A 19,147-nucleotide genomic window follows, 5' to 3' on the forward strand; every position below is an offset into this window, starting at 1 on the left:
CTGTCGCCTAATCCTTCTCTTAATCACACTCTCTATCCTTCATGTAAAGAGGACTTCAACTCGTCGAGTCGCCAAGTCAAACACTGAAGATTCAACACTTGGCGATCATCTGTCAGGAACTTAATCAAGATTAGATAATAAAATTAAATAGATATTATATACTCGATAGAGACTTAGAAATAGGATTAAATATAAGTTCAAATATAGAATAGGATTAAGCATAGATGGTGAGGATTAAATGTTAGATAGTTATAACAATCAGGATTAGATCTCACACATTCATTATATATGATGGGTCCACAGGACCAATCAACGGATGTGATCTGTGTACCGAAGGTATTGTAACGGTCGAGATTAAAGACATATATCCGTTACAATGTAAGGGTATATGGCACCGATCAACGGTTGTGATCGGTGCACCCAAGGCATTAAAATGGTGAAGATTGAAAACAGTAATTTAAATTTATATATCCGTTATAAATCGTTACAACGGATATATAGGTTACAGTAGTAACTAGTTTTAGCTACCTATATATAATATAAATTCCAACCAATGTTACGATAATATTTGCGGGAATATAACAATTCTAATTGATATTCTTTTGTGTCTTCTTCTTCTTTCTTTCTCTCCTCTTTCTTCCACATTCTTCTCTTTTAAAATCTTGTGCGACGGCCAAGAAATCTCAACATTTCATGCTCTCTGTTTCTCTATTTTCTCCTTATTCTATTTTATCTCATTCGCACTCTCTTTCTCCCGTTATCTCCCTTAGCCACACTCGTTCTAACAAGCTCTCTCTCTCTCTCTATCAAATTATCTGTCTCTTTCTCTATCACATGCTCGTTCTTTACCTCTTTCTCAAACAAGTTTTCCTCTCTCTTTCTCTCTCCCATTATTTCTCTCTCTCATTAACGCCTTCTTTTTTCCTCTCTCAGCAGCACTATTTCTCTCCCTCTCTTTTTCCTATTTTAAACCTCTCTCACCAGATAGCCTCTCCTCTGTCAAACACTTCCCTACTAGTCAACTGAGAACAAGTCAACAGACGCCCACGACCAGGGAAATTCAACATTCATCCAAAATTTACATCAACGGACGCCCACGACCCGCGTTCGTGTGCCCTCTTGCATCAAACAATGAGAGAGAATTATAGAGAGACCAAGAAAAGAGGGTGCGAGACCTAGAGAGGCAGACCAAGAGAAAGACAGAGTAAGAGAGAGAGATAGAGATAGAGAAAGAGAGAGTTGTTGAGTTATGTTTTGATTAAAGGATAAAAGTATTTTGCTATGTAGTGGAAGGTATGACAATTCCACATGGACCAATAAAACAAATCAAAGTGTGTACCTTGAGGGGAACTTGTTTCACTCTTGTTTTGCTCCATTGGAGATTGTTCAAAGTTATTAACATGTTTGGTGAGATACTCAAATTCATGCATGTAGTTTGTCACTTTAAAGGTTGCAAGTTGTCTATATGATCTTTTTTTTCGCAGGTGAGTCATGCCGTCGGCATTTGCTTCGCCGGATTCCTGCCTTCACCGTTCTTCCCCGATCTCCAGACTCGGAATTCGCAGGCGAAAGGACGCCTCGAGCGGGCGGAAGAGGAAGGCGAAGAAACGATCCTCTGTTCAGCGCGGCGAAGATGATGATGCCCTCGTCGCGACGATGGAGAAGGACACAAGTCTGCTAGATATAGACGGGACAGATGGTACGTTCGATCCGAATGAACCGACGATGGGAGAAAAACTCGCGGGACTGAGCCCTGTGGGCAATGATCAGCTTCAATCATCTGCGCAGGAAAGAGATGCTTCGGCGATTATCAAACCCCCGAGCGCAGATTCGGTCCACCTGCTGCTGAAGCAGGTGCTGCGCGCCGAAGATCACACCCTGCTGCTCAATTGTCTCTACACCAAGGATGAACAGTTGATTAAAAAGTCGGTCTCCTCTCTGAATCCATCGGATGTATTGAAGCTGCTAGACTCCCTCCTCTCCATGGTCCAGTCAAGGGGGGCGGTGCTGGTCTGCTGCATCCCATGGCTGAGGACCCTCCTTGTCCACCATGCCAGCAGCATAATCTCACATCCTTCCTCCCCCTCCACTCTCAACACTCTTTACCAGCTCATAGATTCAAGGGTTTTGACGTTCGGATCAGCGTTGCGGCTGTCCGCCTGCCTGGACGACGTCTTCGCCGGCGTTATGGACCTGGATGATGGTGATGAAGAGGAAGAACCACAGCCTGTGATCTTCTAAGATTGGGATAGTGAGGAGGAAGGCTCAGCCGGAAGCGGCGGTGAGGACGATGACAATGGTGATGATAATGAGGATGATGAGGATTTGGGGGATGTTATTGACCTTCCCCGCAGCTCACATGATGATGATGATGATGAAGATGATGACTTTGATGTCTAGAAGACCAGAGTTCATATGTTTTTTCCCTATTTTCTTCTCTTCGTATATATACATCTTTATCTCCTCTACAGAAATTAATTTTGCAATTTTTAATATTTTTTTTTAAAAGTTGTCTATATGATGGAATTAGCATAAATAAGTTTGTGACTAAATTCCATTTCATGCATCGATTCCCATATTATGGAACTTTCCTATTTCTAATGAATTTAGCATGAATATGCCATAAGAAGTAAATTGTTGATAAAGTAAAAGGAAATAAAAATAAAATAAGTTGTGGCCTTAAGGAGCCGCCACAAGGGCTATGGCTGCAGACTCAGCCACAACACAAGTGCTAAGGGCCATGAAGGACCACAGCTCCAAGCAGCAGAGCAGCAGCCATAGCCTTACACGATGACACCAAGGTATGCACAACATCAGATAGAACCCTCATTGTCTTTCTTTTCAATTCAACTATGAAGTGTTATCAAAATCTATATATTGTTGAGACATTTAAACTCTTCTGATGTGCGATTAACAGTTGAACCTTTGAGAAAGGTTTGGGCCGGGCCGGGGCACAGATAACATGTTTTCACCAGTCCCGCAGGCTGCCAAGATGCAAAGTTGCCGAGAGGTAGCCAATCGCACTTCGTAGTGACCCAGTCCAAAGCCCAAGTTGTGATGGGATTTTATTTAGTCCAATGATTTAAACCAACCATTGATCTTCTCTTAGAATATTGAACGGTCATATGCAATTTACACTATTTGCTATGCATCTCTCTATCTTTCACATGTGCCAATAGCGGACTCGTGGAGTTAAGCAATGATGTGGAGAGTGCTGACTATGCGTTGTCCACCGAGAATTACAGGGGTCCACAACTACAATTTAATCGTAGTCATTGAACCCTCTAGAATGTGGATCGAAAGGTGGAGGAAGAAAACTGTCTTCGTCAACCCTTTGTAGTCGTTTCTGTCGAAGGAGAATTTATTCCACTGATGAGAAGGCGAATCTCTGCCAAATCACCAACGAAAAATAGGAAGAAATAACCCCATACCAACCAGGGCATCACTGGAGCATTCATACCCTAAAAATTGAATTTTCTTGCTTTGAAAAGGGCTCTCTCGCCAAATTTGAATCTGAATTTTGAATTTGAAACGAAGAGAATCGTCCTTATTCTTTATGTTCTTCCCTTATTCTTTCAGTCAATAGTGGTTCAATGACCATGACCTGAAGAGAGATATTAGAGAGAGTGTTAGAAAAGGAGAAACATCTTCAGCGTCTTACCTCGTGGAGGACTAGACCAGGAATTTGGACAGGAGGCATCGGCAACCCCAAAGGGAGACGAGGAATCTTGGTAAGTCAAAGTCCATCAGGAATTGCTTAATTTCTCAACAAACTTAAGTAATATTTTCATACAATTAGGACACAAACATTTCAGTTTCAGTGAAATGTTCTTCTCTTGTGCCTATAGATCAATTTTAATGAAACGGAGTTAAGCAATTTCATTAAAATATCATTTTCAGTGAACATTTCAGTTTCAGTTTCACCTGGAGTTGGAAATTTGACCTATTTATTGAATTCGACGAAATGTCGTAAAGAAATAAAGTAGTTTTGTGATGCTTTTACAAAGAACACAGATGATATTATTATGTATTTTATACCTATGAATTCAATAGAATTACATTTTTAATCTTTTAGAGTTATTAGTTTGTTAAATGAATTTTTGAAGTTGATGAGAAATATTAAAAATTGATTGACATTTGTTTAAGAAGAATGTGGATCAACCGTTCAAGTTTATTCCAATTAAGTAGGTCAAGTTTCCAACTCGTGGAGTGCCAAGCTACCTCTCATACTCTAGAAGATAGAAAGTAGTGTTCAAACTCTCTCATGAAACCTTTAGCATCATTGGTTATCGTGCATGTATAATCCTTTATTGACGCGAGACTTCCAAATGACATAGGGTACGGTTGGTCGTTAACTCTAATTGGTCATTCAACTAGTATAGATGTGTAATGGGAGATCATTAGAAAAATCTTTCTCCAATATGCTCACTATGCTGGCCAGGGTTTAGCGGCATCATCTTCATTAAGTTAATATCCTCTTATACTGCGGGTAGATGATCTTTTCTTGACCACTCAACCACCTCCGTGTCCTACTTACCATATCTTAGCTAGGAGTAGGTTGAATTCTATTGTTAGAGACTCGTAAGATCTAATTTTTGCCTCCAATCCATGAGATGTCCTTGATGTGTTCAGTTAATGGATCACTAATATATAGCACCATTCAGGAATTGATACAGATCAATTTAGTGAACTCTTTCTCTAAAGAACACCTTCCACCTTTTTTTGGTGTCTCCACACTATTGGCCATAGGATCAGCCATATTTATCATATAAGTTGGATCAGATAGTGTTATTGTATCAGTTATTACAATGCTAATTTAAACTATCCATTGAATAGGAATATTTAAAATATATATTTAAAGACTAGTAATTACTATATTATGATCTCATCAAAATTTACAAGGTCATTATATGTGTTCATGGACTTCATTATAAATATCACATTCTAATGATGCCAAATAAAACTTCTTTCAATAACCCAAAATAAAAACATTGTGGTATGATTGTCATGACAGCAACCTAAAATCCATTAAGAGGGAGACCAAGATAAAGATAGACCGAGAGAGAGAGGAGAGACGAGAGAGAGAGAGTTAGAGAGATTGTGAGAGATAATTAGAGAGAGGCCAATGGAGAGGGAGAGAGACCAAGCTAGAGAGATAGTCAGAGAGACATCAGAGCGAGGGAGAGGAATTGAGAGAAATAGAGAATACGAGAGAGATCAAGAGAGAGAGAGAGGGAGTCAGAGAGAAGCCAGAGAGAAAAATATAGACCAAGAGAGATGGAAAAAGAGGGAGACAGAGAGAGAGATAGTCAAAGAGAGACAAAGAAAGACAGATGGAGAGATAGATTGAGAGAGACACAGATGGAGATCTAGAGAGACTCAAAGAGAGACCAAGAGAGAAAGAGATATAGAGAGAGGGACCTAGAGAGAGAGAGTTAGAGATGGAGAGAGATAGGGAGACCGAGAGAGAGACATAGAGAGGGACATAATGAGAGAAGAGAGGGAGACTGAGGAAAAGAAAGAATTCGAGACAGATGGACAGAGAAAGATAGTTAGAGAAAGAGGGACCAGAGAGAAAGAGAGAGAGAGAGAGACCAAGAGATATAGAGTTAGAGGGAGAGGGACTAGAGAGAACGAGAGTTAGAGAGTGAGTGACCAAGAGAAAAAGAGAGTTAGAGAAAGAGGGACACAGAGAGTTGTTGGAGAGTTAATCTTGACTAAGTTATTTTAGGAGTCAGTAGTTTTTGAATAAGTCAAGAATAACCAAGTTAGCATGGCATAAGGAGATGTGGAGGCAGTAGCTTATTTTGAGGAGCTAAAGACTGGTGTCTTTGAAGTCCAAGCACGTGGACAGGTGTGTGGTCAGGGTTTGTTTAAATCCATAGGCAGTTATGGGGGAGTGCCTATCAATATGTAGGAGTTTTTATTGTTGTAGTATGCTGTGTGCATCAAGGTTCCTTCCTCTCTCAAAGTGTTCTTGCATCTTGTTTCTCCGTGTGAGATCAAGAGAGTGAGGTCTTAAAACCTTTTTCCTCTATGTGAGATCAACCGAGTGAGTGCATGTGCTTCTCTTCTCTGAGTGAGCTGTTAAAGCGAGAGTGATGGAGGATGACTAGAGGGAATGATGCAGGATGACTAGAGGGAACGGGATGGGATATGATGGATATGGGATGTTGGGCGACTAAGGAAAGGGTAGGATAAAACAGACCACAAATCACACGGTCGAGTTTGAAAATTAAGTCCAGTGAAAATACTTATGGTGCAGCCCCTTTCCTCGTTGAGGGCGGGAGTACTATCTTACAACCACCGTGGTGATGCAAAGCACCAAAATCAATAACTTCGAACGGGCAATTCGCTTAGAAGACTCAAAATCCAAATCTAATCTGATGGCGGCGGATGAACACTCGAAGAATACTGGACGAAGAACACGGCACCAAAGAGTGTAGGAGTACCTCGACACTTAATAGTGCGTGAAGAGGTTGCGGGGAATTCTTGACGCGTCGTTGGCGGGACGATTGACGTGCGCTTCGACAGGGTGTCGCGGATCCAACTGCGCGGTCAGTTGGCGGGGGGTCAAGGGGGGAGTCGCCCCCTTGCGGGGTGCGGGGCAGCGCACCAACACCTAAACTGTATGTGCGGCGACCTGTGGCGGCGAGGGCGTCCAGGGACAGGGCGGGCACAAGCAAATGGGCGCGCGGTGGGCACGGGCGGCGGGCGCGACTGACCGCGCGCGGCGGCCGGACGTGTGGCGGGCGCGGGTGGCCTGCGTAGGGCCGGCGTTTTTATGGACGAGCGCATGCACAGGGCGAGCGCTTGTGCGGGCTGGCCTGGCACGGGGCAGCGGCCTAGGGCACGGGGCAGCGGCCTAGGGCACGGGGCAGCTTGGGCGTGGGGGAGCGGCCAAGGGCACACGCGGCCAAGGAACAAGGGCGCCAAGGCCAGAGCGCAGGGCGCGGGCGACCGGGGTGCAGGGCAGTGGCCTAGGGCGCAGTGCGCGGCGGCAATCAGCGGTGACAACAACCAGAATGGGATGGGGAGGATGGGGCAAGTCTTCCAAGAAGAAAAACTTCAATTCTTGAAATAAACTCGTTAAGTGTTTCTTGCAACATTGGCCTTCATATAGGCCTTGGAGGAAAGAGAAACTACGATAAATGACATAAAATAAAAGTGGACGACGTGTAATCATGTTACGTCAAACGGCAGTTCTGGATCTGTCATTGACGGTGTGTCATGATGCAGGACGTCTCGGGAGGCTATGGTGGCACGTCCGAAGATGGTGCGTTCGTCGTCGGTGCGCTGATTTGCTCATCATTCTGGCGGTTCTTTAGTTGATGTCGATGACGAGTCTGCGTGCGAGGCATGTCGGATGACGTTGGTAACGCGTCCGAGGTTGGTGCATTGACGTCGTCACCACCAGAGAGAGCTAGGTTCCAACAAGAGTTAGAGAAAGAGGGACAAAGAATGAAAGAGAGTTAGAGAGAGATAGAGGGACCGAGAGAGAAAGAGAGTAAATGAGAGAGAGGGACTGAGAGAGAAAGAGAGTAAGAGAGAGAGGGATCAAGAGAGAAAGAGAGTTAGAGAGAGTGGGATCAAGAGAGAAAGAGACTTAAAGAGAGAGATAGACCGAGAGAGAAAGAGAGCAGAGAGAGAGGAACCTAGAGAGAAAGAGACTTAGAGAGACAGAGAGAGAAAGAGAGTTAGAGAGAGTGGCTGAGAGAGAAAGAGAGTTAGACATAGAAAGAGAGTTAGAGAGAGAAAGAGAGTAAGAGAGAGAGGGACCGAGAGAGAAAGAGAGTTAGAGAGAGGGACAGAAAGAGAAAGAGAGTTAGAGAGAGAGGGACAGAGAGTGAAAGAGACTTAGAGAGAGAGACCAAGAGATATAAAGTTCGAGAGAGAGGGACCGAGAGACAAAGAGAGTTAGAGAGAGAGTGATCTAGAGAGAAAGAATTTTAGAGAGAGGGAGGGACCTAGAGAGAAAGAGAGTCAAAGAGAGAGGGACCAAGAGAGAGAGAGGGAGACCAAGAGAAAGAGAGTTAGAGAGAGCAAAAGAGAGAGGGAAACTTAGGGAGATGGTAATAGACATAGAGAAAGAGAGAGAGTCAAAGAGAGACTAAGAGAGAGAGTTAGAGGGAGGCTGAGAGAGAATAGGAGAGACCAATAAAAACTGGGAGTGAGACCAAGAAAGTGACTTAGAGAGACTGAATGGCCAGTGACAAATGATGTTTCTGGACAGACTGAACAGGACTGAACAACCATCCATTCAGTAAACCAGCAACAAAAATGGATCTTGTCTGAGTCATCATCCGTCCAGGTTTAGTCATCTTCACAATTCCACATCAGTCCTGTCCTATCATTTATCTATAATGTAAAATGTAACAGATGATCGATGGATAAATGACAAAATATGTTACATTCAAATAAACATGTATAATATATCAGAGTGTTTTGGAAGCATTCATCCGAATTGCTGCCCTAGTTATGCCCAGTTTCTCCATCCCTTCCCACCTGCCGCTTGCTGCCAGTCACCTACCATCGACCACCCTTGCCCTGCATGCCACTGTCACTGTTTCTGCTGCTATCCCCCCTAGCCATGCCTGACGCCATCGTCTACATTTTATATTGGGTCTATATATTGTAATTTCAATTGCAATTTTTTTTCAGCGTGACAATCACGTTCTTTTCACTACTTTCTTGATCCTTCTTCATCATATTACTTCTCTTTTAACTCTATATCTCATTCTGTTTCTAATGAAATTGCCAAAAAAAAGAGCGAGAAAAGCATAAGGAAGAATATTAAGACAAAGCAGACTTTAGGCATCGCGAGCTGCAATTTGATTGTTTTATTAAAGGATGTGAATCGAGTGCCTCGTGTTAAAAGGATTAAATGATATTATAATTAATTCAAATATAGATAAACAATTTAATCATCTGCTGAAGGTTGTTCGGTAATATTTCTGGAAGATAGTCCGAAACAAGTATATATTAGTTCACTTAGGTCTCCCATGACCAACTGGGAATACCTTTGATATATATGTATAATTGTTTTAAGAGAAAATGTGAATGCACAGTCCTCCCGTTGTGTGCAGCATGAATTACTTACCAACATCATATTTTTTATGCCTTTAGAGAGGCTTTTCTTTGAATTATTAGCCATTTACAGTATGGCTCAATATCACCAAAAATTTGCATATGATAATCTAGGGTGAAAATATTTGAATGATCATTTGTTTGGCAAGTATCCTTATATGGATTAGTCTGAAATGATTTGTATGATGCATGCTCTCAGACTGATTACCATTTGAGGATATGTGTGAAATATATCTTGTCTCTCAGAATATGTGATTCTTGAGACATATTTTATGCTTGTACACCATTATGGAAAGATAAAAAAGATATTCTTGAATAGTTTTTTGTTATCTAATGTATTATTTGATATGATTGACTCCTTAGGAGTATTCCTTGTCAAGATGATGCCAACTTTTTATTTTCTTCTCAAATCTTTAGTAATATGAATGCACAGTACCTCTTTCCTTTTTTTAAGATGTCAACATTTTTCTTATCAAGATTACACCTTGTCTCCAAAATTGTGATACATATAAGTTCATGTTTCAATTATCCAAGGTAGTGTTTTTTCTTCCCAGTCAGGGATCATCTATCTCCAATTCTGCTATCTTAAAAATATTTTTCTATAATTTTAATGTATACAATATTAATCTCAATTCTTCCAGTAAATTCTTTTTATACACTACCAGTGCATCTTCCTAATTTTATTTCGACCAAATCAACTGACTATCCCATTTAGTTTCATATCTTTAGAAGACAATAAATACATGAGAGTATCGACCTGGTGTGTACATTGCACTATTGGATACGACTTGCAACCTAGTCCAGTTAGGAGAATGGCGTCCACTTTAAATCTGAGAGCACGACAAGGGAATAATTGTTTTACAGATTATTTAACATTTTTGTTCTCATCTAACTCCACTTGTCTTGGTTATTTCAACATCTATCTATAGCCAAGCCTGCACATCGAGCTTCTGTGAGCAGTCCAATAACCAGTGCATCATTTCCAAGTAGACCCTTTTATTTCATTTTTTGGTGTAAGATGTGTTTGAAGTTGTAATGCTTTGAGCACTTTGTCAAAAGTTTGATGCCCACAACAATTATCCCATTGTCAACGGTTGTCCCTAATGACAGTGGTCATCAGTAGTCATTGTTATAGTTGATGCTTATCGACAATCATTGATAGTCATCATCCTTGTCCTCGGTGGCTATCATCCTTCATCCTTGCCCAATAGTTTTCTCCATCCTCGACGGTCATCATTCACATCGTTGGAACCCATCATCTTGTTCCTTTGAAAATGTAGTCAATGTCCTTTGTGGCTGTCCTCCCCATCTTCGGTGGTCATCATCTGCATCCTCGGTGTATGTTGTCCCCCTCCTTAGTGGTCATCATTCCTACTGTCCGCAATCATCATTCCCCACCTCAACTATTAGTGTCGTGTGCCTAGAATTTGTCATTCCTATCCTTAATTGTCATCATCTCCCTCATCAGCAGCCATCATCCCTGTCCCCAATGGTTTGCAATCCCATCATTGACAATCGTAATGCCCATCCTCAGTAGTTGTTGTTCCCGTCCTTTTTGGTTGTTGCGCCTGTCAATGGCAGTCATTGTGCCCGACCTTGGCAATCACTGTCCTCATCTTTGGCCATCCACATTCTTGTCGTTGGTTGTCATCATGCATGTTCTTATCAATCCTCAGTAGTCATCCTTCCGTCATCGGTAGTTGTCATTCCCATCCTCGACAGTCATTGTCCTGGTTCTCAGTGGTTGTCAGCACATTGTCATTCCTTGTCATCCCCATCATGGAGTTCATTGTTGTCATCATTGATGGTCATCATCCCGCCCTTGGTGGTCACTATTCTCCGCCCTTCGTTGTGACCATTCTTGTCAATCGTTGCCCCTATCCACAATGGCTGTTGTTCCCATCCTCCTGGTCATTGTTCACATGCTCTAGATATTCATTTATCATCGTCTCCATCATCGGCGGTTGTTTTTCCCATACTTGATGTTCCTCCTCCTAGTCCTCAGTGGCCATCATACCCGACATCCCATCACATTTCTGTCATCTTGAACAACATCAGTCATCCACACCTTTCCTTCTGCCATTTTCATCATTAGTCATCCGTCATTTATGACAGATGACTGATGACTGATAACAATTCCTTTAGTCCATCCGGCCATCACTCTGGAGTATGATGCATGAATTTTTTGAACAAATGCATCCTAAAATAAAGTAAATAAGCCAAATGAACTCATCCTAAAATTAAGTTATAGTTGTGGAAATAGAATGCACAGATGAGTAGGAAAGGGGTTTAGAAGAAGGATCCCCTTCAGTCTGACATGAGGGAAGATTACCATGTCTTCCTTATGAATTCCATGATGATCTATAGTTGAGGTCCAATATCATCTATAGATAAAATGAATAGCCCGGGATTCATAAGTAGGGGCGGTGAAGGATTTTGGAAGACATGACATTTTTAGCTGCATCATTAAATGTTGGTGAGCATTAAGAACCTAAACCAGAATCTGGAGATTTGATGATATGTGAGGAACTAAGATAATCAAAAAACTAAAAGCAGGAAGTTATTTATGATATCATTTTTAAAAAGTTGTTTCATTAATACACAGAGACACATATCCATTTAAAAATTAGAGAGAAAATTTGTTATACTTCGTAGATTGTAGTACATCCACATGGATAATAAAATCCATATGTTTGAGATTAAATTATGGATTGGAAGAGATGGAATATGATTTTTAGCAAAGATCAGAATATGAGGAAGCATTGTAAACTGATTCAAAGTTGAATTGTGGAGACAAAAAAATGGAGCATATACATTAAATAATACAGAAAGTATAACTAGGTACACATACATTAAATAATATATGATGGCCTCTAATTTTTTATTATTTCAATAGGTTTTTTCATATTTTCCTCGTTCATAAAGGTGTTCAATCCTAATGCCTTCTGGTCAATATTTGGCATTATTGACAAATTCCCTATAATATAACGAATATTAACTTAGTAAGAGGTCCTCGAAAAATAAAAAATATGTAATGAGAACAACCTTTTCCCCTCAGGTCCTTTATGGGTGTCAGAAATAATTTCATTCAATCTCAGGGATATAAAGTCACTTGAATATTTTTGTGCTACAACTTCTTGATGTTGTGGGATATTTTGGAAAAGAAATAAGTAACATTTTAATGGATAATCATTAATTGAATTCATGTGAGCAATGAAAACTCCTTGGAGTACCATACCCAATAAAGGGAATTGCTTGAAGATTTACTTATATAACCATGTCAAGAGTGGGTATCCCATTTATGGTTCATAAACTCACCAAATATGTAGAGAATCCATGTGGTTTTCTTAGGCATTCCAGTCATCTTGTCATGAGTTACTTCGAATATGCTCTTGATTAATAACTTATATTTCACATCAAAACATTTGGTTACAATTCAAGTATATTATGATGTTGATTAGAATGCAAACTAAGCATTTCGTGACATAAGGATTTCCTAAGGAGGATATTATGATGCTCTTGATGAATGTGAAAAATAACATAATTTAACTTTTTTTCTGGTACTTTAATATGTATTTTATTATCTTTGAAGGAGGTAGAAGAAAAGAAAATGACACAATGTTTTTGTACATGTTTAAAGAGAAATCACTATGTATCCTAACATGCGTAATGTTTTTCTGTGGGTAATCACTTACTAATCACTTGAGTTTATATCCATGTGAATTGGCTTTTTTACTAACTCTTGATATCCTCCCAAGTGCGACCCAATGGTTTAAGTGAATACTCCCAGTCACAAGACTTCAACTTTATCCCTAGTTATGACACATTTACCTCTCTGGTGCAAACTTTCATTATGTTGAGCAGTCTGCCACCTTTATACTCTCATCCATTCTAGTTTTCTCTAATTAAAAGCAATGTATTATTTTAATCACAAGGTGTAGATGAATACTTAACTATATTATTGACCTGGATGTCGTTTCATTAATATGTTATCTTAATATTTCTCTTTGCCTACAGGTCATTATAAACGATAGTGTAAACTTACACAAATAATTCCTAAAAAATGTTGATCCAAAAAGAAGTTCCAAGTTCTGATTTCAGTTTCTCATTGACAAAAAATAGTGCTTACCCATCCAAGTCTTCAGAGAAGTATGTTAATGCAGAACAGTTCTCAGTATTGTAGTTTGGGATAGACAAAAATATAAGATACGATTCTAATTTTTTTACAGATTCATATCCCTGAAAACATAGAATATCTTGAATTTAGTATTTCAAGATTTAGCTTGATAAAGACAAATGATTTTTCTTTCGCATTTTAATATCATGAGTAGATTTAAAAAACATTGTAGGTAAATTAAATCTAAATCTTTTTCATCAAATTATGGCGATTATACGGTAGTTTTATTATCTCAAAATCCAATTTATGGTAGTCCACTAAAAGCATAATTTCAATCATATTTCCATTTTTATAACAAACAAATCTCAGACTTGGATTTAATTCCAATGGTTTTGAGGGCTAGGATTACTTGATTTTCAGCCTCGATCCACGTTCCCTCCCCACATTTGGAAACAACCATTTCAAATTAAAATTTTTGGTTAGTCGGCGGAGTACGCTGCTGAGGATATGGCCTTAACTGGTCCTTGTCTCATTAGCTGAACCTGCAATTTGGAAGATATGCGGATTGATAAAGCCACGAGTCAAGGCAAACTGTTTCAAACCCCGTCTTTTTTAATGAGGAACACTGAAAAGTCGTCAGCCATGTTGGGCATGAGGATTTTTCGGTGAACTGTGATTAAGCTCTTATCCATTGATAAAAAACATCACTTTTCCAATATTCTTTATAAGGCACCAACCTTCGGCATCTTTTCCTGATATCTTCTCCAAGTTAGCGTTTAAAAATATTTATTTCCCCCCTGTGATGTTTCTCATTTATTTCTCTCCTATTCTCCATCGACAGGGAGAGACAGCGGGAGTATCAAACAAACATTACGATGCGGGCCAATTTTTTGTCTTTTCCTACCTACAAATCAAAGCGAGACAACCGGATATCTCCCATGATTTTTGGGGAGGGGAGAGTTTTGTTTCTAAGTGAGCCAATATTTGTCAACAACAACTTCACAAATAGACTACGGTTCTTATAGAAATAAACCAATTTTACCACGCAACCCTTGATAAACCCATCATCCCATTCACCTCGTCGGTTAAGACAAGTGTAGACACGGGCCCCAAGCCCACGTCCCTTCAGCCAAAGCGGTCCCATGCTAAGAAGAAAACGCCACCCGTCTCCATAGCCATGGAAAGGGCCCCAGACACATCTACCGTGAATGCCTGAAGACAGGAGCAGCGGACGGGTGGCGAGCGGTCTTTGGTGGGCACGAGTCTGTAAACTGTCCGAACAAAAATATATGTATTATATTATGGGAAGGGAGGAAAATTTTGGGAGCCGTGCCCGAGTAAAATACAAGAGGCGCGACAGCGACGGCGAGGCCTTCGGATGGCCGCCGCGTGGGGGGGAACGGACGGCGGGATGCGAGCGACCGGGCCGCGGCTGGGGAGTCAGGCGACGACGAGGATGGGGCGGCGTTGGCGGGGGTCGGCGAGGCGGCGGCCGGCGCGCAGGCGCGGCGGCGTGGGAAGTCGGGCGCGGACGGCAGCCTCGAGCTCGCGCCGCTCGTCCTGCACCATCTGCCGGCACCGGCACTCGTCGCTACAGAAGGCCTGATCTCCCCTGAAAAAGACCCAGTCCGGAGTTAAGTAAATTAAGATGTGGGGAGATTATGCTGGGTCTCACTTCCTCTTCCTCTCGCGTTAGACAGCCGGGTAAGTACCTGTACATGTAGACGTCGTCGAGAGGGCTGAGCTGCTTGTGGCAGAGGCGGCACGCGCTGAGGAAGGAGGGGGGCGAGGTCGCCGGCAGCCGCACGCGGGGGGGCTTGGCGACGAGCTTGGCGGGGTCGGGCGAGGAGGAAGCCTCTATCAGGATCCGCAGACCCACCGCCCCGGATCCGTCCTTCGACCTCGGAATCATTCTCTTTCTCCCACTCCCTACCGATATCCAACGGAACAGAGAAAGAAGTAGAAGAAGAAGAAGAACACGATAATCGAGCCGACGCGCTTGTACATATACTGTGAGTCTGGTGAATTAAACAAGGGAGAAGTCGATCTCAATTCTCAACTCCCTCTCTCTTTCCTTCCGTGACTTTCTTTTTCTGTCCTTAAAGCAATAAATGTCGCGCACAGGTGGCGCCTAGTCCGCGATTCACGCAAGTGCCAGGGCATTGACTTTCGTCGTATTATCGCAGAAGCGCAGCCGAGACTCAAGAGATTTTTCTTTCTCGCAATTTCACAGTTGCTCTCCGCCGCCTTTGTTTACTGGCCGGGACTGGTCACGGTCGACGCGGAGTATTCCAAGTCCCAACGATGCGATCCGGCGCCAGCGTCACCGTCTATCGGATAAGCCATCGCTGTTGTCTACGTGGAAAACGTGCAGCCCAATTGGTCTACAAGAAAAGAAACAAGTACTACCCTTAATTCCGTTGAGAAGTGAGATGGAATTGGGCCGTGGGAGTCTGTCTGTGCGAGAGGGAGTTAGAGGTAGAGCTTGATGAGCTCGTCGCTGACGGCGGAGGGGGTGAGGACGCCGAGGTCGGTGAAGAGGAGGGTGAGATACTGCGGGGGAGTGTAGTCTCTGGCGGACATCTCCACGTCCGCCCCCGGCGGCAGGGCCACGCCCAAGTCCACCGGTCTCAGCGCCGGCGCCAGCTCCTTCTGCTCCAGCGGGTACATCCTTGCAAACTGCATGCAAGCCAATATGATAATTAATGAGACGGACTCATAGAAATAGAGACAATTAGCGGACATATAGAGGCGGTTTATTCCAACAAGACAAGATGGGAGAGATGGATGGATGGATGGATGGATGAATGGATGGAGGTATAGTGCACTATCGTCCTGTTTGAGAACCATTTTGTTTGGAGATGGGTGTACGCCTGGCAACCTCACTCGGTATGACATGGGGACTGGAGAACAATATCTTTCTGCATCATAAAAGTTCTAAAATTCGAGAAGAAATCATAAAATGAAATTTTAGTATATTCGTAATATACTAAAATGAAATTTTAGTATATTAGTCCCATCCACAGCGTTCTGATGGGATGGTTTTCTCGTCCTCAAACCAAAAAACCATCCATTCGGGCGGACGAATTTCTGTCTCACCTGACGTCCGCAGCCCTGGACACGACGGTTTTTCATCTCGGGGGAAAAAAACCGTGCATTACAGAGATAGAGGGGCGGGATGACCTTGTAACACTCGGCAGCAACGTAGACGGGCTTGTTCATGGAGTGAGCGACGAGGGCTGTCTGGTAAGTGCCCATCATGTTGATGATGCCGCCGCTCTCAACGACGCCGTCGGCACCGACAAAGACCATGTCCACCTCGTCCATGGCGTAGGCCACGGCAGAGTCGATGAGGAGCTTAGCCGGGATGCCCGCTCGCAATAGCTCCTTGGCCAGCCTCACCCCAGTGCTGTCCGGCCTGCCCTCTACAGCCAACACAAACAGGTTATCCTACTTCTTTCTTTCTTTCTTTCAATCTTTCTTTATTATTAATCTTTAGGAGGGAAACCCACCAGTGCACAGGACGCGGAAGATCTTGCGGTTGGTGGCAGCCATCCGGAGAGCCTCCAGCACCACCCTGGAGAACCCATGTACCAAGATCGTGCACCCGTCGAAGATGAAGTCCTGAGCCAGCATCGCTATGATCCGTCGAGCCTGATCTACACCCACATCATGTAACAAATCCACAGACAGAAAGAAACGGAGAGAGAGAGAGAGAGCGACAGAGAGAGAGAGAGAGAGAGAGAGAGAGAGAGAGAAAGAGAAAGAGAGAGAGATTGAAAGAGAGAGACAGATTGAAATAGAGAGATAGAGAGACATATAGAAAGAGAGAGATAGAGAGATAGATTGAAAGAGAGATAGAAAGACATTGAAATAGAGAGATAGAGAGACCGATAGAAAGAGAGAGATAGAGAGACAGATTGAAAGAGAGAGAGAGAGAGAGACAGAGTGAAAGAGAGAGATTGAGGGACAGATAGAAAGAGAGAGATAGAGAGACAGATAGAAAGGGAGGGATAGAGAGACAGATTGAAAGAGAGAGATAGAGAGACAGATAGAAAGAGAGAGAGAGATAGACAGATTGAAAGAGAGAGATAGAGAGACAGATTGAAATAGAGAGATAGAGAGACAGATTGAAATAGAGAGATAGAGAGACAGATAGAAAGAGAGAGAAAGATATATATATATATAGAGAGAGAGAGAGAGAGAGGACGGTTTACCCGCAGAGAGAGCTCGCCGAATTTCTCCCCTCGTTCCATGAGATGGGTCTTGGCGGCGTCAAAGTCCTCGTACTCGAGCGCTTTGGTTCTGGTCACGTAGCGAGTGAACAGATCGCAGCCGGCGGACAGGGAGATGGAGGTCAGATCTGAAGACTGATAACAGCAAAAAAGATAAACTGAGCAGCCAAATCATGCAACTCCTGCGGAAAAGAATAAGGTATTTATTGGAGTAAAATTGAACAAGAATCCATCCCCTATGCCCTTAAAACTAAAATTTCAGCCGGCCAAATTCAAACCCAGACTCCCATTCAACAGGCAGTTATACTGGGGGAATAACCAAAATGCCGGATGAAAACATCATGTTTTATTCTCTACGACATATTTTTTGTTTCTCTTCTTCAAGGAGATGTAGGCACAATTAATTGAAGGGGGATTTCACCAACTCCGCAGTAATCAAGGAGAACAATTATCAGAAGATTAATCGCGCGCGCCCGCAACGCACAGTTCAATTTGGATCCCTGGATCACTAGATTCTGACTTCGTAATCAAATCTTGGCAAGCATCTAATCCCCCTTCCCCCGAGCAAAACGTTCAAAAAGAAGAGCAACCAATAAACCTGCAAAAATCCCTCAAGAAAGCCGCGGGACCAACAGAAGAAACCTTCTTTGGTGATCTCCCACGCTGCTCTAAATGCAATCAATTCAAAACGAAGAACCCTAGATTTACCCATGAAGATTGATGGGAAGAGAATTGTCGCCAGTCCCACGCACCTTGAGGGCGTCCGACGCTTTCTTGAGCTCGATTTCAAGCTCCATCATGGTGCTCGCCTCGCTAGCGCGGATCGCGGCAGAGAGCGCCATGATCGCGGCCACGGCTTCGGCGAGGTCGGGCTTCTTCCGCCAGAAGTTGAACTCCTCGATGACATCGAAAGGCCTTCCCGCGGCTTTCCTCCCACGGGGGGCGTCCGACTCGCTCCTCCCGCCGGCGGCCTCCTCCGCCTGCTCGAGCCAGTCCTCAGAGACGCCGCCGTGGTGCTCCGCCCGCGTCTGGTAGTACCCCGAGACCGCCGCGGCGGCCGCCGGGGCGAGGGTTTTCTCGCTCGCGCTGGCGCTCTGCGCGTTGCGATTGTCGAGGACGAAGGACGCCGATCGCTTCCACATCGCGGATGGCTTCCACAGCTCCAAATTAGCCTCTGCAATTGCAAGATAGGGAGGGGAAGAGGAAGAGGAAGAGGAAGAGCCCCAATACAAATCAACAGCCAAGAACAAATTCAACAGCAGGTTATGTTATTAGGTTTCCATCCATTGTTAATAGTTATAGAGGGGAGATCGAAATAACACATTTTTTTTCATTCAACCAGTTCAAGAAACCAGCACCTGACTTCTAGTATGGTGCACAGGTGGAAACCAAAACTGTTAAGAGTTGTTGAAGAGAGAGACATACCAACATTTCATATAATCACCTCAAGTGACCAGTACTTGACTACTTTAATAATGCACAAATAAGATCCAAAACTAGGGGGAAATTAGGTTTCCACAAGTTTTAGAGCTGTATATGAGAGATTTTTTAAAAAAAATTATTACTAATATGATGCACAAATAGAAACCAAAACTACATGAAATAATAGGGAATCTGAAGGTTGGAAGCCTCAAAAGATGGCTTAGGATATGTAATACACAAAATGTAACTTTTGATTTGTGATGTTGATTAACATATTTTTTCTCCA

The 19,147-nt window shown here is 42.8% G+C and overlaps 3 protein-coding genes across 3 annotated transcripts; 1 reads left to right on the forward strand and 2 right to left on the reverse strand.

Annotated features, from left to right (window-relative positions):
* Positions 1-1,491: 1,491 nt before the first annotated feature.
* Positions 1,492-2,404, forward strand: LOC144704407 (uncharacterized). Its single transcript, XM_078576824.1, has one exon. It carries the CDS (start codon positions 1,492-1,494, stop codon positions 2,239-2,241), a length of 750 nt encoding a protein of 249 aa, XP_078432950.1. The 3' UTR covers positions 2,242-2,404.
* A 12,072-nt stretch (positions 2,405-14,476) lies between these two features.
* LOC144704105 (FCS-Like Zinc finger 17-like) lies at positions 14,477-15,331 on the reverse strand. The gene is made up of 2 exons (XM_078576346.1): positions 14,917-15,331; positions 14,477-14,816 (listed from the first exon to the last, which is right to left on the reverse strand). The coding sequence occupies exons 1-2, from the start codon at positions 15,114-15,116 to the stop codon at positions 14,645-14,647; spliced, it is 372 nt and encodes a 123-aa protein (XP_078432472.1). The 5' UTR covers positions 15,117-15,331; the 3' UTR covers positions 14,477-14,644.
* Positions 15,332-15,583: 252 nt separating this feature from the next.
* LOC144704104 (uncharacterized) lies at positions 15,584-18,716 on the reverse strand. Its single transcript, XM_078576345.1, has 5 exons — positions 18,192-18,716; positions 17,422-17,574; positions 16,717-16,858; positions 16,388-16,629; positions 15,584-15,883 (listed from the first exon to the last, which is right to left on the reverse strand). The coding sequence occupies exons 1-5, from the start codon at positions 18,579-18,581 to the stop codon at positions 15,677-15,679; spliced, it is 1,134 nt and encodes a 377-aa protein (XP_078432471.1). The 5' UTR covers positions 18,582-18,716; the 3' UTR covers positions 15,584-15,676.
* Between the last annotated feature and the right edge of the window lie 431 nt (positions 18,717-19,147).

Source organism: Wolffia australiana, chromosome 6 (genome assembly GCF_029677425.1).
Source record: "Wolffia australiana isolate 7733 chromosome 6, ASM2967742v1".
Classification (NCBI taxonomy): domain Eukaryota; kingdom Viridiplantae; phylum Streptophyta; class Magnoliopsida; order Alismatales; family Araceae; genus Wolffia; species Wolffia australiana.